Source organism: Tachyglossus aculeatus, chromosome 1, assembly GCF_015852505.1.
Source record: "Tachyglossus aculeatus isolate mTacAcu1 chromosome 1, mTacAcu1.pri, whole genome shotgun sequence".
NCBI classification, from domain to species: Eukaryota; Metazoa; Chordata; class Mammalia; order Monotremata; family Tachyglossidae; genus Tachyglossus; species Tachyglossus aculeatus.
Window position 1 is genome coordinate 136820054 of NC_052066.1, and position 25803 is coordinate 136845856.

The window sequence follows — 25803 nt, forward strand, 5'->3', positions numbered from 1 at the left end:
CTTTCTCCCCGACTTCCAGTCCCCGGACCCCTGGGGACTGCCAACTTGTTGACAATTTGTACTTCCCAAGTGCTTAGTACAGTGCTCTGCACACAGTAAGTGCTCAATAAATACGACTGATTGACTGATTGACTGATTGGGGTCAGCTCCCCGAAACCTTTGAGGTGTTGGTGGCCTCAAACACTCAGACCCTCACTTTTAATGGGTTGGACCTGTATACATTTAACTGCAGCTGTGTAAAATGACCATTAACTGACTATTAGTACTAGCCAGCCTCCTTGTGGCTAGAACCATCCAAATATTCTTTTGCTCTCTGCTGTTCCTTCTCCTCTGCGACTTCTTCCAGAAGCCTTCACCAGCAGAGAATAGGCTTTCAAAGGGCTTCTGGTACACAAATCCTAGAAGGGCTTACCTGAGTCCTTCAAAGGACACAGAGCACACTGCATGCCCCATGCCTCGCCATACAAACAGCAACATTCGGTGTAGGTCGTCTGTTTCCCCACTATAGGCCGGCTGCAGACGTATTCATTGCTCAGATGCTCCCAGCAGAGGTCCTGGTACACGTCTGTTTCCTCTGTTTGTTCTAAAAGAAAAGACACAATGACACTATGCTAATCCCGTCTCAGAAATGCCGGTCACGTGCTGTGTTGGAGACCACAAATGGAATAGGCCTGGTTTTCAATCCGAGTTCCCGTTCTAGTGAGCTGTGGCTCTTAAACCTAAAAACCAAGGAATGATCTTGAGCATAAGGCATCCAACTGTAGAACTGTAAGTTTGCTGTGGGCAGGGAACATGTCTATCAACTCCGTTATACTGTACTCTCCCAAGCACTTAGTACAGCAGTGTGCACACTGTGAGCGTTCAGTAAATATGATTGCTTTCTTTTTTATGGTACTTGTCATGTGCTTTACTATGTGCCAGGCACTGTACTAAGCACTGAGGCAGAAACAAGTAGTCAGGTTGAACACAGTCTATGTTCCACATGGGGCTCAGAGTCTTTTCACTCATTCATTCATTCATTCATTCAACCGTATTTATTGAATGCTTACTGAGTGCAGAGCACTGTACAGAGTACTTGGAAAGTACAATTTGGCAATAAATAGACAATCCCTGCCCAAACCTGGACCACAGTCTAGAAGGGGGGTCTTGGGCACCAAAACAGGTAAACAGGCACCAATAGCATCATTATCAAGTTTAATTCCCATTTTACAGATGGTGAAACTGAGACCCAGAGAAGTTCAGTGACTTGCTCAAGGTCACACAGCCAACAAGTGGTGGAGCCAGCATTAGAACCCAAGTCTGTCTGACTCCCAAGCCCATGCTCTATCCATTAGGCCATGCTCCATCTCTGAATTGATTTAATTGACCATCGCATGCGATAGGCAAGAAGGATTAACATGTCATAATTCAACATCAAATAAAGTCTCCATTCCTAAGTAGAGAGCGGACACTTTTCCCCCAAGGTAAAGCTATCTGAAAAACTTCCTCCTTGGGGGAAGGGGGGGAAGGATGGGGGGGGGGGGGGGGGGGAAGAGAGAGAGAGAGAGAGAGAGAGAGACAGACAGACAGACAGACAGACAGACAGACAGACAGACTGGGCTTGGAAGGGTGAGGGTGGGAGGAAGCAGGAGAGGAGCATAAGGAGGAGAAGCTCCATCCATTCTGGATGCCTCCAAACTCATGTAGCTTGGGCTCCTTAGAAACAGAAGCAGCATGGCACAGTGGAAAGAGCTCGGGCTTTGGAGTCAGAAGTCATGGGTTCAAATCCCGGCTCCACCAATTGTCAGCTGTGTCACTTTGGGCAAGTCACTTCACTTCTCTGGGCCTCAGTTTCCGCATCTATAAAATGGGGATTAAGACTGTGAGCCCCCCCATGGGACAACCTGATCACCTTGTAACCTCCCCAGCCCTTAGTACAGTGCTTTGCACATAGTAAGCGCTTAATAAATGTCATCGTTATTATTATTATTTCTGGTGATCCCAGACTCAGTGCACTGTGGACCCAATCTGAATCCCTCCAGGGCTAAAAAGCTTCCCGGTGTTCTGCTCTGACACCAAGGGATTCCCCCATTCTGTGGGCTGCCAGCTCATAAGCCACTGATCCATGAGCAGGCATGTTGCCTAGCTTGGGAGAGGGCTCGGGCATGCTGGAGATTGGAGACACCTGCACTACCAAGTTTTGGGGCTACCCCTGAAAGGTTCCCCAGACTCACCCATGTACTGTGGTGCCCTGGTTGGAAAATAATCTCCATCACTTTTGAACTGGATTTTTTTTTTGCCGAGCAACAACACTCCTCCCTTACTGATTCCCTTGCTCATTGATCATGCCAGCTATTTCAGACTTTTAATTCCCTCTTTAAAACCCGTGACCTTCCCTTCCCTATCTCTTGCCCCTAATGATCTAGCCACCTAGTTCACCAATAAAATTGAAATCAGACATGCTCCCCCTGAAATTCCCCTTGCTCTTTTCAAGTCCTGCTTTCCCTGACTCTCAGGCAGTCATATTTAGAGAAGCAGCATGGCTCAGTGGAAAGAGCCTGGGCTTTGGAGTCAGAGGTCATGGGTTCAAATCCCGGCTCCGCCGATTGTCAGCTGTGTGACTTTGGGCAAGTCACTTCACTTCTGTGGGCCTCAGTTCCCTCATCTGGAAAATGGGGATGAAGACTGTGAGCCCCCTGTGGGACAACCTGATCACCTTGTAACCTCCTCAGCACTTAGAACAGTGCTTTGCACATAGTAAGCACTTAATAAATGCCATCATTATTATTATTATTATTGAGTGCTTGCTGTGTGCAGAGCACTGAACTAAGTGACTCTCCCATCCTTCCCGGGAGTATCTTACGATCTTACGATATCTCCCGCCTTCACTTAATATCTACCCACTCCACCTGTGCCTCTGACCCCATCCTTTGCACCTTATTAAAACCACTTACCCCACCCTTTTGCCCTCCCTGACTGCCATATTCCACCACTTACTCTCCAGGGGCTCCTTCCCCACTGCTTTCAAAGCTGACCATGCTGCTCCTATGCTAAAAAAAAAAAGTGCTCCTCTGACTCCATGGTACCCTCCAGCTATCACCCCATCTCCTTCCTACCCTTCTTTCCCGAACTCCTCAAGTGAGTTGTTTTACACCCATTACTTCCACTTCCTCTTCTCAACATCTTGCAATCCAGCATCCTCCCCCTTCACTATAGAGAATCAGCCCTGACTATGGTCACCAATGACCTCCTTCTTACCACATTCAAGGACCTCTTGTCTTATGTTGTCAAGTCACCTCCGACCCATAGCAACACCATGGACACATCTCTCCCAGACTGCCCCACCTCCATCTGCAAGTGTTCTGGTAGTGTATCCAGAGAGTTTTCTTTGTAAATATACAGAAGTGGTTTACAATTGCTTCCTTCTGCACAGTAAATGTGAGTCTCCTTCCTCGACTCTCTCCCCTGCTGCTGCTGCCCGGCACAGGTGAGTTTTGACTTGTAGCAGGTTGCCTTCCATTCGCTAGCCACTGTCCAAGCTAGGAATGGCTGTGCTTGACTCTCCCTCTCGTAGCTGAGACTGGTAGAGTACTGGAAACTCTCCTGGTGTGACCCTGACAGAGGCAAAGGCCTCTACTCCATCCTAATCCACCTCGACTTTTCAGCTGCCTTTGCTACTGTGGACCACCTCTTTCTCCTGGAAAACATTATCTAATCTTGGCTTCACTGACACAGTCCTCTCCTCGTTGTGGGCAGGAAATGTGTCTGTTTCTTGTTATAGTGTACTCTCCCAAGCTTTTAGTACTGTGCTTTGCACACAGTAAGCACTCAAGAAATACAATTGAACTGAACGAATGAATGGTTCTTCTCTTCCTCTGGTCACCCTTCAGTCTCTTTCACTGATTCCGTCTATGCCTCCTAGCCCCTAACTTTGGGAGTCTCTCAAGGCTCAATTCTGAGTCACCTTCTATTCTCCATCTACATGCAACCCCTTGGAGAATTAATTCATTTCCACAGCTTCATCTATCATCTCCACAAGGATGATGCCCAAATCTACCTCTTTAGCCCTGACCTCTCTTTGCTGCAGCTTAATATTTTTTTATGGTATTTAAGTCTTTACTATGTGCCAGGCACTGTGCTGAGTGCTGGGGTACATACTAGTTAATCAGGTTGGACACAGTCCATGTCACTCGTTGGGCTCACAGTCTTAATCCCTATTTTACAGTTGAGGTAACTGAGGCACAGAGAAACTAAGTGACTTGCCGAAAGTCAGACAGCAGACAAGTGGCAGAGCTGGGATTCTGGCTTCTAGTCCCATTCTCTATCCACTAGTCCAAGGTGTTTTTCTGCCTTCAGGGAATTTCTGCTTGGATGTCCCACTGATACCTCAAACATAGCACGTCCAAAACAGAATCCCTTATTTTCTCACCCAAACCCTTTTGAGCTCCCCTCACCTTTCCCATCAGTGTAGACAAGCCTGTAACCATGGCATCACCCTTGACTTCTCTCTAGTAAGTAAGCTTCTTGTGGGAAGGGATTGTGTCTACCAACTTTATTACACTGCTCTCTCCCAAGGATTTGGTAACTGATTGAATGACCATCTCTCATTCTGACTGATCATTCCCCCTGCATATTCAGTCTGTCACCAAATCTTCTCAGTTCTACTTTCCTGATATCTCTAGAAACCACCCCTTTCTCTCCATCCAAACTGCTACCACACCGATCCAAGCACTTATCATATGCTGCCTAGACTACTGCATCAGACATCCTTGCTGACCTCCTTGCCTCTACTCTCCACACTCCAGTCCATGCATCATTCTGCTCCCTGAATCATTTTTCTAAAAATCTGTTCTGTACATATTGCCCCATTCCTCCAAAACCTCCAGTGGTTGCCCATCCATCTCCACATTAAACAGAAACTCCTTACCATCAACTTTCTGGAACTCAATCAGCTCTTCCCTTCTATTAAATCAACATCCAGTTTAACCTAGCCTGCACCCTTTCCTCCTCTAATGCAAGTTTAATCTCAGATGTCAAGATGTCACCTCTCTCTATCATGTTCTCCCTCTGATCGGAAACAATCCTCCCCTTTTATATCTGAAAGACAACTATCATCCCCACCTTTGAAGCTCAATCAGAATTACATCTCCTCCATGACGCCTTCCTTGACTAACCTCTCATTTCCCTGCCCTTTTTGCCCTCTCATCTATATCATCTATGCACTTACATCTGTGACCCTCAATCACTTTGTTACTCACCTCATCCCTGCAGCAATTATATACATATCCTTATACTCTGCATCTTCCCCTACCTATAATCTATTTTAATGTATGTCTCCCCCATCTAGACTGTATGCTCCTTGAAGGCAGGGATTTCTATTGTATTGTACTCTCCCAAACTCTTGGTACATGGCTCTGCACACAGTAAGAGCTCAATAAATACCACTGGTTGATGGACAGAATTGCCTTAAAGGGTCTTCTTTACAGGGTGGATTAGGCCTATAATGTCACATTCCACCCAAGTATGAGGCTGAAATTCTAATCAGAAATATGTGGCCTTCCAAACATGTGAGTTGTAACTCTATTCCTCTAGGTCCTTCTTTACAACTCAACTTAAGTACCAGTTGAGTAGTAACTTTTTATAGCCCTGTGATGGATATTGTGGATTTCACACCAAATATATTGCTAAGGGTAAGAGTTGTAGCTGGTAGAGCAGTTCTAATCCATCTTCCAGCCACCGGCTACTGCAGCCCATTAAAAACTGCAGGAAGAATAGAGTCAACTGTTTCAATTCACTGCTGAGTATATCACTAATGCAAACCCCACTGGTTCTCCGTCTAGCCTCCCTGCTTCCCCCTCACCCCCACTATTTTTAAAGTTACACTGTTACCACTGGCAGTTTCAGAAAATATGGCATCATGTTTCATTCTTTTCAAATCCTCCAGGTATAGAGTACTTTATTTGCAGCCTAACCATGCAAGGGGCTGCTGGACACTAGACAGGTAAAATGACTTTCCCTTTATATTACTCTTATATTACCTGCTAGTGAACAGGTTTAATAAGATTGGGATAACAGTGAACATTTACAGCCAGAGAGACAATATATGACTCTGGCATTTCTTCACCATAAAATTGCCATGAAAGGTTTCTTTAGGGGAAAATATAACTTACCATAAATTATGCTAATAATGTCAAGATGCAGGTCAGTTTGTTTATGTGGGGGCAGAGGGGTGGTCTGAATTTCCCCACTAAAAGGGGATTATAAAAGTTTTACTGAGCAAATACCAAAACCTCACTCAAGTGACATGACAGGAACCAGAACATTGAGGGTTTGAACCAGATTACCCAGGTTTTTTCTTAAAGGGCAATCAGGCACCTAAATTACCTGGGAAATGGCACGCAATAAGCCAAAATTACATCAGTGAAGCTTTTTTGTAGCTGGAAGAGTGAAAGGGCACTTTACACATAGGAATGTATGTATACATATACATATATACTTTACATCAGGAACACACCAAATCCTGCCTCATAGTACTTGTTTAGAACAGTGATCCTTCCATGTTTTCCAAGGGCCATCATAATGAAAGAACTCTAAAAGTTAGACCACTAAGTTTCCAAGACTTGGACTGCTGCCACAGTGTGGCTGAAGGCCTAAGAGAGGTCTGATCACGAGGATTGGAAGTCTTTCTTTCCCTCTTCCATTTTTGGCTCTGTTCTCAGGGGCTTCATCCCCCTCAACCCCATCCTGCATTATTGCTCCCAAATATTTTGATCTCATATCCCTGAGCTTCCTATGTCAGGCTCCAGTGTTTGTCTCACTTTGAGCCATGTGGCTTTTCTTGAGGACAAAATTTCCATAAAATAACTGCCTGCAAAGAAGATGAACTGAAGTCTTTTTTTTTCTAAATGGTATTTAATAATGATGGCATTTATTAAGCACTCTTCTAAGAGCTGGGGAGGTTACAAGGCAATCAGGTTGTCCCACAGAGGGCTCACAGTCTTAATCCCCATTTTAGAGATGAGGTAACTGAGGCACAGAGAAGTTAAGTGACTTGCCCAAAGTCACACAGCTGACAGTTGGCAGAGCTGGGATTTGAACCCATGACCTCTGACTTGTTAAGTGCTTACAAGGTGCCAGGCACTATACTAAACTCTGGGTTGGATACAAGCTAATCAGGTTGGACACAGTCCACGTCATCATCATCACCATCAGTGGCATTTATTGAATGCTCACTATGTGCACAGCACTGAACTAAGCGCTTGGGAGAGTACAATATAACACAGTTGGTAGACACGTTCTCTTCCCACAATGATCTTACAGTCTAGGCAGGGTGCAGACATTAATATGAAGAAATCAACATCATCAGTGGAGTCTATTAAGCGCTTACGACGTGGGACTCACAAATCTTAAGCTCCATTTAACAGATTAGGTAACCAAAACACAGAGAAGCAAACTGACTTGCCCAAGGTCACCCAGCAGACAAACGGTGGAGTTGGAATTAGAACCCAGGCCCTTCTGACTCTCAGGCCCGTGATCTACACACTAGGCCACACTGATTCTCAAGTCGTAGGAGCATTTCAGACCTGACTCTTGCTCTAACTGAACCTAAATTCCCAGGCAGTCCATTTCATCATCAGTCAGTCAGTCAATCATATTTATTGAGCGCTTACTGTGTGCAGAACACCGTACCAGGTTCTTGGGGGAGTACAATATGAGAGTACCCTGCACCGGGCTTCCCCATTGTTCTGAATGGGAGTGAATGTTTTAATAAATGGAGCCGTTCCTGGGAACTAGGCCCCAGTCTAGAAGTCGGCTGTGTTCACAGTCACAGGTTGACACCTGAAGAGCATATCTGTAACAGTGTAGGATGAGACATACCATTTGAATCTGCCGGTCGGATACATCTTTTCTCCGTAGTATCAAGCACCATTGGGTGGGTACAAAAACAACTGTAAGATCCTTCTGTATTAATGCACTGACCATCTATACAGCTGTTAGGATCCTGACATTCATCCGTATCTGCAAAAAGAAGAAAACATTAAGGTAAACCCTCGATCGATTTAAGGACAAAATTAATCACTTTGCTGTGTGACCTGTGGCAAGTCACTTAACTTCTCTGTGCCTCAGTTATCTCATCTATAAATGGGGATTAAGGCTGGGAGCCCCACGAGGGACTTGGATTGTGTCCAACCTGATAAGTTATCCCCTTCCTCATTCTCAAAGGTGTCTTGTAGCCCACTCTGAGGTAGGACTACTAGAAGAATAATAGCCCAACAGTGACAGGGCATCAGGACCATCTGGGAGCCCAAGGTAAAAACGGACCCCAACTGTGGTCTCAGAAATACCTTCCTTTCATTAAACTGCTCTCTGTCTTGCCTGCATGGTTTTCTGCTTAAAAGCCGGAAGAGTCTGGTTCAGGATTTAAAAAATGATTTTCACTTGAATGGCGTGAGTGATGAAACAGGAGGTTTCCCAGACTGGAAGAACATTTCTGTTTCACCGGTGATGGGAAGTCTAGTCCTGAATTGAGTATTAACTCTTTGGGTGAACTCTACAGTAGCACACTAGGTATGGTCCCTAGTTTTTTTCTTACTAGGGGAAAAAAAAAAGACCTTCATAAAAAAAAAAAAAGACCCATAAAATACTCACAGGTCTTTTCAACACTTAATTTAGATACAAAAACCAGAGAGGGTTTTTTTTTACTGCATGACTCTATTTATTTTTTCCATCTGCTTGCTTTTTCTTTATAATGATGCATTAACTTACCAAAGCACTGGAGTTTAACAGGATCATAGTAAGTGCCTTGCTTGCAGTAGCATTCGTAGCCAGGCTGGGTGTTCAAACAGAAGCCGTTTTTACAGATTTCTTGGCCAAAGAGCAGACATTCATCAGCATCTGTAGGCAAAACATTAGGAAAGTATTACAAATGAAACCTCTTGAAAACCATGGAAAACACATTTCAATCTAGTGGAATTTAAGACTGTTGGGCATTCTAGGTATATAAAAGAGAAGGGTGATCCCTAAAGTTTCTCCATTGTGAATTTGGTAAAGAAGGTGTTATAAATTGGAGGAAAGTGTTAGTTGAAACTTCCCAGGTTTGGTAGATGACTTAACTGGACTGTTTCTTTGTGGTGCCTGAACAGAGGGAGATTGCAGTATAGTGGAGTTGATCTCCAGAATGTAAACTCCTAGTGGGCAGGGAACATGTCTGTCAGCTCTATTGAACTGTACTCTCCCAAGCACTCAGTACAGAGCTCAGCACATAGTAAGCACTCAATAAATATCACTATTTGATTGGTTGAATCTTTGGTTTTAACTTGAGAACCATTGTATTTTCCAACTTCTAGTTGTGAGGGAGATGGCCTTGGTTACAAGGTTTTAGATACAACAGAATCTCACGGATAATTCATACTTCAATTTTTCTTAGCAACCCAGAGTGAGAACTCACAATGACCACCCATTTTTAGGAGTCAAAAAATGCACCTAAAAGTAGATGTCTACTGAGGTAACTTTTGCTAACACATAAGTGAAAATGGATCTGGGGCTGTCTTAACCAGACGCCGAATTCAATAAAAAGTCACTGCTGCCATTTCTCTGGCTTCCACAAAAATGCCAGTGGTCTGTGGAATTCAACAATGGCAATAAAACGGCTACCACAAAACATGTTTCTGAGGAAAGACTCAGTCCTCTGTTCTAAAGTACTGTGACCAGAGCCAGCTTTAGGAGCAGGCAATCAACCAATCAATCATACTTATCGAGCACTACTGTGCACAAAGAACTGCATTCATTCAATAGTATTTATTGAGCGCTTACTGTGTGCAGTGCACTGTACTAGGCAGTTGGGAGAGTACACTATAACAATAAATAGATACATTCCCTGACCACGAAAAGCTCACAGTCTAGAGGGAGGGAAAGATGTTAATATAAATAAATAAATTACAAATATGTACACAAGTGCTGTAGGGCTGGGAGGGGGGATGAATAAAGGAAGCAAGTCAGGGCAGTGCAGAAAAGAGAGGGAGAAGAGGGAAGCAGGGCTTAGTCACGGAAGGCCTCTTGGAGGAGATGTGTCTTCAAAATGGCTTTGAAGGCTGGGAGAGTAATTGTCTGGCAATTTGAGGCAGGAAGGTGTCCACTGTAGTAAGCACTTGGAAGCAGCACAATATAACAGAATTGGTAGATACGTTCCCTGCCCATAAGGAGTTTACTGTCTAGAGGGGGAGACAGACATTAATATACATTCATTCATTCATTCAATCAATCGTATTTACTGAGCGCTTACTGTGTGCAGAGCACCGTACTAAGCGCTTGGGAAGTACAAATCAGCAACATATAGAGACGGTCCATACCGACAACGAGCTCAAAATCTAATTAAACAATCTAGTTAAACCGCTTCCTCTGGAAATCAGCCTGGGGGGTGTTAGAACGTGGAAACAATGTCTTCCGGGCCCAGTTAGGAGAGGGAGCAGTTAGTGCAGGCCTAACCCAGCTGGCAGTGCCACTAACAAAACTCAGGTTTGCCTGGGGTCCCAGAAATGCTCTGGTCAGTTCTTTTTTTATTACCAAAGCAGAGTGATACTGAGATTAATTCTGTAGTAATTCACCATTCTGTTGAAACTTGTCCATCATTGTACAGAAATAACGTTGGGCTGTGTGATGGTATTCATTGTAAAAAATGAATAGAGGAGCAACGTCGCCTGGTGGATAGAGAACGAGCCTGGGAGTCAGAAGGACCTGGGTTCTAATTCCAGCTCCGCCACGTTTCTGCTGTGTGACCTTGGACAAGTTGCTTAACTTCTCCGTGCTTCAGTTACCTCATCTCCAAAATGGGGATTAAGACTGCGAGCCCCATGGGGAACAGGGACTGGGTCCAACCTGACTGCACGGACTGCCTGGAATGCCCTCCCTCCGCACATCTGCCAAGCTAGCTCTCTTTCTCCCTTCAAAGCCCTACTAAGAGCTCACCTCCTCCAGGAGGCCTTCCCAGACTGAGCCCCCTTTTTTCTTTCCTCCTCCCCATCCCCTCCACCCTACCTTCTCCCCCTCCCCACAGCACTTGTATATATGTTTGTACAGATTTATTACTCTATTTTACTTGTACATATTTACTATTCTATTTATTTTGTTAATGATGTGCTTCTAGCTTTACTTCTATCTATTCTGATGACGTGACACCTGTCCACATGTTTTGTTTTGTTGTCTGTCTCCCCCTTCTAGACTGTGAGCCCGTTGCTGGGTAGGGACTGTCTCTATATGTTGCCAACTTGTACTTCCCAAGAGCTTAGTACAGTGCTCTGCACACAGTAAGTGCTCAATAAATAAGACTGAATGAATGAATGCACACACTGAGTGCGCTCAATAAATACAATTGAATGAATAAGCTTGTATCTACCCCAGCGCTTAGTTTCGTGCTTGGCACATAATAAGCACTTAACAAATAACATAAAAAAGGCTAAAATTCTCCATCTTCTGCCAATGCAAGAGATGGCCATGGCAGTATTCATGTCAAATCCATTGCTTTGCTGTGGTAAAGACACTAAGGAAACCACTTCAGGAAAGCACAGACTTATTGTGGCTATTATTTAGAATCATTCCAGACAGAAAAAGATATATAGTCAGACGTGGAATTCAGAATTCCTTACTGTCTGGAATGTGCTCACACCAGTAAGAGAAGGTGCCCTATTTACATGCCTTTAACTTGTTCTTCATCTTCTTTTAGAAATATTAATGTTTTTGCTATTGTGCACTTCATTGTTTTTTATAAATAACACCTACCATTTTACAAATGCATCCGTAAAAAGGACCAGCAATCTCAAATTTATTCTGAAAACATAAGTCATCAACTTACTGAAATGGCCCAAGTAAAGTTTTTTAATTATTTAAACAAAACCACCATTCCTTTTGCAGCTGCTGAAATATCCTACCAATGGTTTATTGTTTTAGAAAACCCTTATTTTTCCAGATATAGGGACTAGAAAAATATTTTTATAGTAACTTATCCAGCCACTGAGAAACTTTCCAGATTAAAATATATATTAATATGCATATTAAACTTTCACTTTGTCACAGCAAAACCACTCATATAATTCATTTTAAAAACTTCAGTCAGATGGCTATAAGCTTTTCTGATAGGGAAATATGTACAGACTTGAAACGCACATTGTGTGCATACATCCAGCAAACCCAGAACATAGACCAGCACTCAATTAATCAATCAATGATATTTCTTGAGCACTTACTGTAATAATAATAAATAATAATGATTGGTTTTGTTAAGCGCTTACTATGTACAAAGCACTGTTCTAAGCGCTGTGAGGATATAAGGTGATCAGATTGTCCTGCGTGGGGCTCACAGTCTCAATCCCTATCTTACAAATGAGGTAACTGAGGCACAGAGAAGTTAAGTGACTTGCCCAAAGTCACACAGCTGAAAAGTGGCAGAGCCAGGATTAGAACCCATGACCGCTGACTCCCAAGCTCGGTCTCTTTCCACTGAGCCAACGCTGCTTCTCTGCATGCAAAGCACCGTACCAAGTGCTTGGAAGAGCCCACAACAAGCTTGAGGGACTGTAAGACTCTCTCTTGATTTTCCCTTTTCCCCAAAGTATATCTTGCTTAGTGAGAAATCAATCTCAGCTATAGTAGGAAGGGATGGGGAAAGCAAAAATCTTTGAATGATCAACTTTCTTCTCAGAGGATCTTAACATCATTTTAGCAATGTAAGTAAGTCCTTTAAAATCCACCCCAACATGCTAGTTTCTCAAAGGAAATTCAGCACGGGTGGTCTTAGCTGGGGCTTCTCAGTCACATCTTCCTGAATTCAGCTGCAGAGCACCCCTTCTCTAACACCAGAAATGCAAACACTTTGGAGATGACGATGCTATTCACTTGTTTTTGGAGAAAAACCCACACGTCGCTAATTACAGATTTTTACAAGTTGGGGTTGGATGGCATTTTTCCAGTGTGCTCAGAGACAATGACATCGGCCACCACAAATGTCCATCATCCTCCAATCCTTAGAAATTCCTGCTGGACTGGGGTCCTCCCACTCCTTTCCGACCATCTGGGTTTGGCTCCTTTAACGTCTACAGGAGTCTTGAAAGTACCAGTGAGAACCCTTGGGGTTCATGAACTTGCTAACATTGGACTTCTAACAAGCTGCTTGCCTTGGAATCGTATTCTCTCCACAATGGGATCGTAAGGCAGTGTGATCTAGTGGATAGAGCACGGACCTGCAGTCAGAGTGACCTGGGTTCTAATCCCTGCTCTGCTACTTATCTGCTGTGTGACCCTGAGCAAGTCACTTCACTTCCCCTGCATCTCAGTTACCTCATCTGTAAAATGGGGATTATGACTGTGAGCTCCATGTGGGATACAGACTGTGCCCAACCTGATAAACTTGTATCTACCCCACTGCTTATTACAGTGCCTGCCATGTAGTAAGCACTTAACAAAGACCATTAAAAAAAACGAAAACAAAAACAAAACAAAAATCCAAGAAGACCCTGAGCAAGTCACTTCACTTCCCCTGCATCTCAGTTACCTCATCTGTAAAAAGGGGATTATGACTGTGAGCTCCATGTGGGACACGGACTGTGCTCAACCTGATAAAGTTGTATCTACCCCAGTGCTTATTACAGTGCCTGCCACATAGTAAGCACTGAACAAAGACCATTAAAAAAAATGAAAACAAAAACAAAACAAAAATCCAAAAACAAACAGTTAAACAAACAAACTGCAGTTAATGAAGGCCTCAGGGCTGCTCAATGGAGAATTCTGTGACTAGCTGTTCTGAAATGTTTATATGCATTTTTTATTAATACCTGAATCATCAGTACCTTTATAGCTCTGCCCAGTGACACTCATTTTCTTTGTACGTTAGTAGTTCTGCTCGGTGATGCTAAAAGTCTTTCCGCATGGGGTGAACTCACCTTTGTAGCTCTGTCCAAGGTCACCATACGATGAATCGCCTGTGGGGATGAAGCCTTTTCCTTCTGGGCACATTTCAGAAAATTCAGCTGGTCAAGGGACGGACAAAAATATGAAAACATAGAGCCAGTTATTTAAAGGGAAAGAGAAAGCAGAAAAGCTTCAAAATGAGGATGGTAACTCTAACCTCTTCATAAAGGACCCAGATGGGAAGAAGGTTCATCTAAAGGCACCAGGCCTCATTGGAAGCTGCTTATCAACCTGAAGCCCTTTACTCAAACACATCCTTCAAGGCAAATTATTACTATACCCCAGCCTTGAATGCCTCCCCCTGTGCCTGCCACTCCATAATCCCTCTCATCCTTCAAACGAGCCACCTCCACCAGGAAGGATACCCTGACTAATCCTCCCATCTTCCACCCCAGCTACCATATGTTCATCTGTTTATTTATACACTCAGATAGGCTATTTATACTCATTTCCAACTCTCAACCATTAGTTAATAATCATTTAATACCATCTATACTGCATCCCCATTATTCTGTAATCTCAGAGGTGGTGGTGGGGGGGGGGGGGTCACATCTTTTATTTCATTGTTTTTTCCTAGGGTCCAGTAAAGCAAACTACAGGCACTCAGTACAATCTACCAATCCCTGAAAATCCCTGAAAAATCAATTGAAAAAAGCAATAAAATGGTTTTGTTTAGAAAAAATCTCATTCGAATTATTCAGTCCTTTTGGGTGCTGTTGTGTCTTGACAATTCAAGGACATGTTTTCCTCTGGTCCAGTTACTTATTAATGATAATAGGCATCTCCTAAACTCCCCTGCCTACATTCTTGATTCAACACCAGTTAGAAGAAAGTATTGTGCATTTGTTGTTAATGCACGAAACAATATTCATCTGCTGAGATGATATTCTGCCCTTCTTAAGAATAAGCCACTAATCGTAAATGGCTAAGAATGTCCCACATGCCCCCCAAATCCAGTGGAAAAGTTTCTAAAAATGGGATTTGGGGATGCCAAAGCATTCATTCATTCAATCATATTTATTGCGCGCTTATTGTGTGCAGAGCACTGTACTAAGCGTTTGGGAAGTACAAATTGTCAACATATAGAGATGGTCCCTGCAAAAACGGGCTCACAGTCTAAAGAGAAACTGAATGTATCCCCATCCTCCCGGCTCTCATCCTTCAAAACCCTACTTCAAAGCCACCTCCTTCAGGAAGTGTCTGATGAATCCTCACATCCCTAGTCATACCATGCTATCCACCACTTTTAGCCTTTATGTGTTCATCCAAAGGAAGTAGTATGGCCTAGTAGAAAAGGCACAAGTCTCGGAAGCAGAGGACCTGGGTTTTAATCCTGGCTCTGCCACTTGTCTGCTGTTTGACCCCAGGCAAGTCACTTCACTTCTCTGTACCTCAGTATACAGTGCCTCCCCCTTTCAATTGTAGTAAGCTCCTTTTGGACAGGGAACGTGTCTTCTACTTTTATTTTATTGTCCCCAAAGCCCAGTAGGTGCAGTTTATCTACAGCATTCAACAAAAATTGATGGATGGAGGAATGAATAACTCCCTGGCCATCCCTTACCAGTTCCAGTGACAGGGCATGGGAAGATTTCACAGTTATCACCCCATCCGGCACCTAAAGTACAGCAACATTCTTGCTTGGTGACGTTGGATGTCAGCACATTATCACAGAAATTGGCATCATTCAGATTGTAGTAACACTCTTTCTTCTCTTCTTCTGGTTGATTTACATCTAAGCACAAACAAGCACGAGGAAAGAAACAGAGGGAGAAAAATCACATGCCAGAACCATCAGTAACATGAGAGGGAGAAGTGATGAGTTCAAAGACTTTTCTCTATAGAAACATCAATGACATTTTGTTCCCACAAATTTTTCCATCTTCAGAGCCAAGAGATTCAATTCCAAAAATTAAAAAAACGACTCGAGTGTCAAATTTGGGGGGACTGTCTCGCGTGTATAAGGGCATCAGTCATACTACTAAATCTTTCCTGAAAACTGGTGTGATTGAGGTATTTCCAAATCTTACTTTCCTGCCAAACATGGGGTAATTTGTTACCGAAGCAAAGTTCTTATCGAAGTTAATGGGAATTTTTCCCAAGTCCTGACTGGGGAGCTAAATTCCAGCCAGTAGTAACCCAAGCAAAACTATTCAGCACAAAACTGAATAGCACACAAGCACATAACACATGTTGTGACATGTGCCATAGGCCTTAGCTTTCCCTTAGGGCCCAACAGAAGATAAAAACTAGAATCTTTGATAAGAGCTGAAGAAAATCTTCTTGCCTCAACATCATCCAGGAGAAAATAAGAAAACCACAGCATGAATCAGTGGCAGGACAATGGAAAAGGGATGAGTAAAGCCAGTTTCTGCTTGCAGTCCTCCCGTGTGTAAAAAGTCTCTCATCTCAGAAATTGGGTGCTCATCCTAGATTCAGTCAGTCAATTACATTTATTGAGCGCTTACCTGTGCAGAGCACTGTACTAAGTGCTTGGAAGAGTACAATATAATAATATAACAGGCACATTCTCTGCCCACACGAGCTTACAGTCTAGGTGGACAAGTTTACAGTCTAGATCGTGCTTTAAGGTGATTTGGGATCTTGTTTGGAAACTTCTTTGTAGTAGTAATAATAATACCATTTATTAAGCACTTACTGTGTGCAGAGCACTGTACTGAATGCAGGGAGAGAACATACAGGTAGGAATTAGACATGGTCCCCGTCCTTCTTGGGGCTCACAACCTAAGATTGTAATCCCCATCCCTCATGAATCTAAATCATTCTTGATTTATCTTGAATTTACAAACTGCAAAAACTTGGCTTTTTTTAACACGTCTTTGCGGAAGATAACAGCCCAGGTCAACTCTCCGGTCCATCACCTTTGGCTCAACTGATGAGTTAAGACCATGACCCCAGTGGTTTTGGACATGGAATTTCATTGCACCGTAGCAGTTCAGTCAGTGTGTTTCACTTCTAGGAGCCAGAGACTGTGCCAGCCAAGAGCTGAAATCTGTCATCACCTCTAATCAGACACACGCTAATAGAATTGTTCAATAACAGTCATCTGGAGCCTCTGGGGCTGGATATAAGAGTAGAGAAGCAGCACGGCTAAATGGGCAGAGCACAGGCCTGAGAGTCAAAAGGACCTGATTCTAAACTTGGCTCTGCCATGTGTCTGCTGTGTGACTTGGTTAAGTTATTTCACTTCTCTGGTCCTCAGTTATCTCATTTGTAAAAATGGGGATTAAGACTGTGAGCCCCATGTGGGACAGGGACTATATCCCACCTGATTAACTTGTATCTACCCCAGCGCTTAGTGCAGTGCCTGACACAGAATAAGTGCTTAACAAATACCATAAAAAGAAAAAAAAAGAAAAAAAGATCATATTCTTCCTTCTCCAGCAGCATATGATTGACTGATTCAATGGATCAGAATTCCTCGAAATTCTCAAGGAAAAACTCCTGCAGCTTTTCCTTTACTTCTAATGCCCAACTTTTCTCTCGGGAAAATATTTTACACTTACGTACTTAGCAAACCAGAACTACCAAAACAGGTTTCTCCTGCCAACCACCAAGGGGTCCAGTTCCTGAAAGTAGCCTCTGGTGGCAAAATTGTGGTTGGCAAAACCAAAGGCTAAAGGAGGAAAGCGGGTGAGGGAATCTCCTGATCCTTACAGTAGTGGGAATGCTACTAAACATTTCATTTTTACTTTACAGATCTCTTCTTTCATACTGGATTGCTTGAGTGCAGGTTTGTTTTCTCTCCTGCATGGCCTAAGCAAAGAAAGAAAGTCCCCTTGTCCTTGACCAGTCTTGTTAAGAGTAGTCTCACCGGCCTGCAATAAATAACCATTTTCCACCACCAGCACCAATTACAATATCCAGAAAGTTATATTAGATGACAGGGCTTGTATTAGGAAATTGGAGAGGCCATTTAGAAAAATTCAAGTCCAAACCAAAGGAACAAGTCTTCTTTACTACTATTTTTTTTTTTACCAGAAAAATACTCCAACTTGAGGGTGAGGCCAGAGGCAGCAGGACAATATAATTCATTATAATGTTAGTCCCAGAAGTGGGAACTGGGAGCTCTGACCTGCTGTTTGGTTTGGACTATTTAAAAAAATGTTCCAGGGCCAAATTAAGGTTTATTTTTGAATTTCAAAATCAGAAACGCATCTGGATTCAACATACAATTTCAAACATGGGAAAAAATCATATTTTTCAGAACCAGCCCACAAACTTTCCTGGAACCTTCTCCATCTAGTCAACTGAGGGCAAAACATTAAAGAAAACACGTGGCATTTGTTCACACCTTTTGCTTGTGGAAGTACAGGGAATAGATTATGGGAGGAAAATCTGTTATGGAATTGTTTTATTCCCATTTTGCATTTGTTTTGTCTCTTTCTCCTTCCATTTTCAGCCCAGGAGTATGAAAACCCACTGTTTACACAGCTGTAGCTGGGGATTAAGTCAGGCGAGTCTTTTGAGTGTTTGGAAAGAGACACACAAATCCTTAAAAAAGCCTGTTTGCACTCTCTGTGCAAAAGCTTGTGATTTCACCCTCATATCCATACCATTTTGACACCAGACTGATCTGTTTCAGAAGCTACTGGAGCACTTTCTCCTGGAAAAATCTGACCCATGATTCATTACTCTATATAGTCATTCGAGGGCTTTTCTCAAGGACTCTGGTAATTTTAGGTTATGGCTAGGTTGAGGGTAAGAGAAGGACTTCCACTGGAAGAATAATAGAGATGATCAAATAGGCACATTTTGAGGACTCTGGGCATTAAAGGAATGTACAATTTTGTTGTTTCCCAGTGAGAGTGCACATTTTAAGGCATAATGATAATGGCATTTATTAAGCGCTTACTATGTGCAAAGCACTGTTCTAAGCGCCGAGGAGGTTACAAGGTGATCAGGTTGTCCCACGGGGGGCTCACAGTCTTAACCCCTATTTTACAGATGAGGGAACTGAAGCACAGAGAAGTGAAGTGACTTGCCCAAAGTCACACAGTTGACAATTGATGGAGCTGGGATTTGAACCCGTGACTTCTGACTCCTGATTTGTAGTTGTCGGGCAACCTGTGTTTGTATCTTTCTGAGCCTAGTGGTAAGGGAAAACAGGAAGAGCAGCAGCGTGGCCTAGTGGTTAGAGCATGAGCCTGGGAGTCAGAACAACCTGATTTCTAATCCCTGCTCTGCCACTTGCCTGCTGGATGACCTTGGGCAAGTCACTTAACTTCTCTGTGCCTCCGTTACCTCATCTATAAAATGGGGATGAAGACTGTGAGCCCCATGCGAGACATGGGCAGAGTCCAACCTGATTATATCTATCCCAGTGTTTAGAACAGTGCCTGGCACGTAGTAAGTGCTTAAGAAATACTATTAAAAAAGTCAGAAATTGTGAGGAAGGGCAGCAAGGAGAGATGAACAAAGGGGATAGTGGGGGAGAGAGAAGAGAGAGAAGTGGGGAGACTGTGCACATGAGAAAGCCTGGACACTTTTAAAAAGCATTTGGGAATAATCCCCCCCAACTCAATCTAGGTGTATTTCTGATAAACAGTCTGCTCCAGCTCGGGGTTTGGGCTAGTTAATCCCCTCTGGTTCGTAGGAGTCCTGAGTCCCTGTGCTGGAGGTCAGCCAGGAAGCTGCAGTCTAGTTACCGACTTTGTTTTCTCGAGGACGGTGGGAAAGTAACGTGTGAGAAACAGGAGTTAGTTCTGGGCTGGATTCAGGAAGCTCTTTTCCCTGACTGCGTTGCTCCAGGCCTTTCCTATCAGAATGCATATGTGTGTGTAATAATAATGATATTGGTGCTTGAGTACAGTGCTCTGCACACCGTAAGTGCTCAATAAATACGACTGAATGAATATTAGATGCCAAGGACTGTTCTAAGAGCTGGGGTAGATACAAGTTAATCAGATTGGACATAGTCCCTGTTCCACATGGGGCTCACACTCTTATCCCCATTTTACAGATGAGGTAACTGAGCCACAGAGAAGTGAAGTGACTCACCCAAGGTCACACAACAGACATGTGGAAGAGTCAGGATTGGGACCCAGGTCCTTTAGACGCCCAAAACCGAGCTCTATCCACTAAGCCATGCTGCATGTATGTGTGGTTACATGCATATGTGTGCGTGTGTGTGGTGGAGGAGGGAGATAATGGGGAGGACATTTCTTTGTGTTTTGTAATCACTACTATTTACTGAGCACTTACTATGTGCAGAACACCATAATAAGCACTTGGAAGAGTACAGTATAAAAGCGTTGTTAGACACGATTCCTGCCCAGAAGGAGCTTTCAGTCTAGAGGAAAACTTAACAAGTAGCAATCTTTCTCCCAAATAGATTGGACCAGAGGAGACTACCTTCTCTAGGCTCAGCAGGCAACAAGGTCCTACAGTATTGGGGTCCTGGTGGGGCAGAGAGAGTTTCACTGACTTGGATGTCCAGGGCCCAGAATTCCCAAAAGTGACGGCATCCAGGGTGAATGCACTTGGTGAGCGGAGTGGGGCTCACTACACTGATCTTCCTCCCCATCCACCATGGAAAACTGCAAACATTTCCGCAGATCCCAGGGATAATAACTATGGGCCTTCTGGTCTGGTCGAACCCCGGATTGACTGATTTACAATTAATGCCCACTGGGAAAGTCTCATATTCCTTTACTTGGACCCAATAATATAACATCCGATCTGGCTCCATTTATTGTTTGGTATATTTCACATTACAACTGCAGTGCACTTTGCAGTTCTTTGTTACTTAATCCTCTCAGGATCCCGGTGAGGCATAGGACGAGGAACAAGGAATTACATTATGGCATTTATAAGGAAACGTTACCCTGTGAAAGGAACACCTGCATGTGCGCTTTAGAAAGGTAAAGCCATAAAACTGGTAAGCCTGTGGGAACATTGATTAAAGAACTAACTAACAAGAACTACCCAGGAAATTTTCATTTCCCTACCCCCACCCCCCCACTCCCAATGCCATGAGGTACTAATGACCTACATGTTTCCATTAGACCTAAGACAAGGGATTCTTTTGTCTTGTTATTTCATTCTGGGGCTTATTACACCTAGGGGAAACAGACAAAAGAAACAGTTGCCTTTGAAATGGAAATGGGAAAATATCCATTTTTATTTTCTACCTTTTCTGAGCATGCCCCGCTCATGGAATTAGAAAGTAGAGAGAATAAAGGAATTAAACGTGAGCTGTGGATTTAAGTGATAGGGAACACGGTGACTACAGACACGAATGACAGAGGCACAAATGAAGGAGAGAGATGGACAGTGTGGGGAAAGCTAGGGAGAGATAAACAAAGGTGAGTCGATGGAACTAAACAAGCAAGATCAAAGGATAAGTCAGAATCTCTGTTATGGATAAAAGATGTGAGGAAGCCATCGGACACTTAAGAGAGAACAAATGCTTTCCATATAAAATATTTTTCACATTCATTCAATCGTACCTTAGTGCTGTGTGCAGAGCACTGTACTAAGCGCTTGTAAATACAGTCCTCTGGATTGTAAGCTCATTGTGGACAGGGAATGTGTCTGCTATATTGTTCTCTCCCAAGCGCTGAGTACAGTGCTCTGCACACAGCAAGTGTTCCATAAATATGATTGACTAACAGGAAAGAATAGGGAAAAGAAGCGTTTCAAGAATCAAAAGTTCCTCTGCTCCTACTCCATTCTGTGTCACCCTTGCACTTGGATTTGCACCTTTTATTTACCCCTTCCTCAGTCCCACAGCACTTATGTACATAGCCAAAATTTATTTATTATTACTGTCTCCCCCATTAGATCGTAAGCTCACTGTAGGCTGGGAATGTGTCTACCAACTGTGCTGTACTATACTCCCCCAAATGCTTAATATAGTGTTGTGCGCACAAAAATATGATTGACTGATTGGAAATTTGTCAGGCACTGAGAAGAAAGAGCAGTGATGGGATAGGAAGCTAGCAGAACAAGGAGGAAACAGATAGGAGTATTGTACTCACCCAGGAGCTTAAGTGCTCAATAAATTGCAGTGATTGATTGATTGAGAAGCATGCAGGTAGTAGAAAGTCAATGACTTTTGGAGATGTCATTAGAGTTTACAGGTAAGAGTGGAAGAGGAAGGTGAAGGGTGAGAGCGTGTGGCATTCTACAGAAAAGCCAACTAAAGGATGAAAAAAGTGAATGAAAGGAATCTTATGTTGGCAAAAGAGCTTAAAAAATAGAAAGGCAGTCTACCTGAGGCAAATCATTTTCATAGAAATACAAGAACTTTAATGATATTGACACATGTGCACACAAGAGCCTGAAAAATGACTTCTCTAATAATATAAAATTTCAGGTAATATATATGATCTGGGAAGATAATTTTTAGGAAATGTAAAAACCAAACCTCTTCAGATTTAATACAGAGAAAGTGGTATTTGTCCCGGTAGGGCTTTCTATAATCTGAGTGTAAAAGGAAGGGCTAACCTTAATACTTAGATTGCATTTTTAAATATTGCCAGAAAGATCGATTTATTGCCATCCTAATATCTCAACAATGGAAACCTAGTCAAGAGATTTCTTTACCAAAAACTTTTATTTCTGAAAAAAAAAAAAGGTTTGGTCCATCTCCTTAGCTAGATCTCAAATCAGTGTTCTAAACACTTACATTCTTGGAATATGGCAAGATATCTGACACTCTACAATTTCTCTTTTCTCCATCACTGATCATATTTCACTCATACATACCTACATTTATAGTATATATCCATTACAAAAACAAAATCAAACCTCGAGAGTTTTCTGGCATTTTATAGTGTTTGAATTCTAAATATTGTGGCCTCAACATCTTTCATATTTCTGCTACCAGAGGTCTTTTTTCCGATCAGAAATTACTCTAAGATCCCCCTTTCAATGTTAATTTATTTTACATGTTAACTAAACATATAAAGAAACTGTTTTGCCAAATGTAACAGTTGCCTGGTGTTTCATGTGGTTTCCTGGCTTTTATTTTTTCTTCCTCCAAACTGCAATGTGCTCCTCCAGGATGGAGGGTCAGAACTGAAACTGCTTGAGTTTCACTGTCAGGACTTTGCGGATGCCTTTTGGCACATGGTCATATTCACACCTCTTCCCTCTCCCAAGCCCCTGGTTCTACCTGGAGAAAGGTGGGGAGCACGAGTAGGGGAGGAGGAAGAGGTTGGGTGATCTCCCCCTGGGATAGAATGGAAATGGATTGGGAGTCTATCCCCAACAAATCCTTGGTTCCCTGTGAAGGGTGGACAGGTGGCTCTTCAGCTTCTTACCTACCCATTCCCACTTGGCCAGGAACTAGCAACCGCTATTAATTAATCAATTAATCCTATTTATTGAGCACTTACTGTGTGCAGAGCACTATATTGTTCATTTATTCATTCAATCATATTTATTGAGCACTTACTCTGTACAAAGCACTATACTACGTGCTTGGGAAAATACAAGACAGTAATAAAGAGAGAAATTCCCTGCCCACAATGAGCTCACCATCTAGAGACATCAATACAATTACACAGACCTGCATGAATATAAATAAATAAAATTACAGTTATATACATAAGTGCTGTGGGGTGGGGAGAGGTGGGGAAGAGCAGAGGGAGATGAGGGAAAGAGGGGCTTAGTTTGGGAAGGCCTCTTGGAAGAGATAGGCCTTCATTAAGGCTTTGAATTGGGGGAGAGTAATTCTCTGTCTGATTTGAGGAGGGAGAAGGTTCCAGGCCAGAGGTAGGACGTGGGCCAGGGTTGGTGGTGAGACAGGCAAGAGCTCACTAACCTTATAAGCCAAGACTGGCTACAGGAGGTCCTACCCTAATGGTGCTTTTAACCAGCTGTAGAATTCGGAGTGGGTGTGGATGGATTTTAGGGTTGTGAGAGAGGATGGAGAGCAGGAAGTCGGAAGAGAGAGAGGAAATGATGATGCTGCTGCTGATGATGATTATGGTATTTGTTTAGCACTTACTACATGCCAGGAACTGTTCTAAGCGCTAAGGTAGATACAACATAATCAGATTGGATACAGTCCAACCTGGGGCGTACAGTTTTCACACGCATTTTACAGGATGAGGTAACAGAGTCACGGAGAAGTGAAGTGACTTGTCCAAGGTCCTACAGCAGACTCGTAGCAGACCTGGGATTAGAATCTAGATCCCTCTGACTCTCAGGTTTGTGCTCTATCCCCTAGGCCACAGAGAGAGACAGGAGAGGTTTCCGCTTAACCAATGTTACCTATACTCCTTTGTGTCTTAAAAAATCGATACCGTAGTCATCAGTAACCTGTCTGTCCCTCTGGTACGAGGATCGGCTACCGATTGTTGAGACTCCAGACAGTCGCTAAAGAATTCATTTTAAGTAAAGCATCTGTTTCTCAAATCAAGCAATAATCAGCAGAAACAGATGAAATTCAAATCTACTTTCGAGGATGAAAATGTGTACATTTTACAGGGACTTTTGCCTTCAGTAAGTATAAAAATACCCACTGGTTTTTACTTTTTTAATCAAATTCAACATCTCAGCATCACAGCCACCGCTGTTTACCAATTTCAGTACGACACAGCATTTAGTGAATAAAACATTTAGGGGATTGTAGTTGCCAAGATTATATATTTACTGTTTCATGAGCTACTGCCCAAGGTTATAAACCTTTTGTTACGAAATTATCACAGCTACTAGGAAACAAAAACACCAGACTAGATTTCATGCCCATAACCCTCTTTAATGTATTGGGGTTACCCAAGGCTAGTTCTATCCACTGATCTTGGTCTTTCCCAGTTGATCAGATCTTGAAGAAAATTGGACTGGGCCTAAAAGAAATTAAGGTGGAGGCAAGAGAGCATTTTAATAAAAAGCAGTGTGGAATACACCGCATTAGAGCTGTACTTCCTCAGACTCATGGTTACTGCCTTTATATGCATTCATTTTCAAATTATCAATACAGAAAACATTTTCCCCACTACCATTAACACATTCAAAGGTAAAGTAACTCTATAATGCCCAGTCAGATGAAGAGGAAAAGAGAAACTGTTTCTGTTGCTTCCACCTTATGATTATTAATCACTAGTGTTTACTTATTTCCTGCTCTCCTGTTTCTTCCTAAATGGCAGGCAGAACTGTAGTTTTACCCTGCCCTAAGACATTTATCCAAGCACCAAACCTCGCAGGAGCTCTGTTGAACTCAACAAGACATGAAGCAAAATAAAAAAGTGTCTCCCAAGTTCTTTTTGTAAAGTCCAGGATGTGTTTCTTCATTTCAACATTCCTTGGCTTAAATGGTTAAAAAGAAATACACTGAATGCACGCTCATGAACTTGATGAAATCATGGCATTTTTTAAGGCTCCAGTCTATGCAAAGGTGATCTTGCTTTCCAGAAAGGATGCAAACAAATGATTCGGAATTTGGAAAGAAAATCAAATTATTTTTCATTTTGGTTTGATTGTCTTGCCAAGGCCTTCCTGATCTCAAAACACAGATTAAATCAGATTGGTAAAAATGAAAAGCAGCATGGCCTATTGGAAATAGCACAGGCCTGGGATCTTCTGTTCTAATCTCTGCTCCGACACTTGTCTGCTGGGTGATTTTGAGCAGGTCACTTATCTTCTCTGTGCCTCAATTACCTCATCTGTAAAATGGGGATTAAATCCTACTCCCTCCTACTTAGACTGTGAGTCCTATGTGGGACATGGACCATGTCCAACCTGAATAATTTATATCTACCCCAGCACTTTGTATAGTGCTTCTTCTAGACTGTGAGCCCACTGTTGGATAGGGACCGTCTCTATATGTTGCCAACTCGTACTTCCCAAGCGCTTAGTACAGTGCTCTGCACACAGTAAGCGCTCAATAAATGCAAT

At 42.8% G+C, this 25803-nt stretch overlaps 1 protein-coding gene across 8 annotated transcripts in view; it reads right to left on the bottom strand.

The window, feature by feature from the left end:
• Positions 1-25803, bottom strand: part of LTBP1 (latent transforming growth factor beta binding protein 1) — a 438291-nt gene that overhangs the window by 32972 nt on the left and 379516 nt on the right. For all 8 annotated transcript variants that reach the window (XM_038760501.1, XM_038760417.1, XM_038760246.1 and 5 more), the window contains 5 exons: positions 15500-15670; positions 13911-13997; positions 8746-8874; positions 7858-7998; positions 413-583 (listed from right to left, as the gene is read on the bottom strand). In XM_038760501.1, the coding sequence (XP_038616429.1) occupies positions 413-583; positions 7858-7998; positions 8746-8874; positions 13911-13997; positions 15500-15670 (699 nt within the window). The remainder of the gene's footprint in view (positions 1-412; positions 584-7857; positions 7999-8745; positions 8875-13910; positions 13998-15499; positions 15671-25803) is intronic.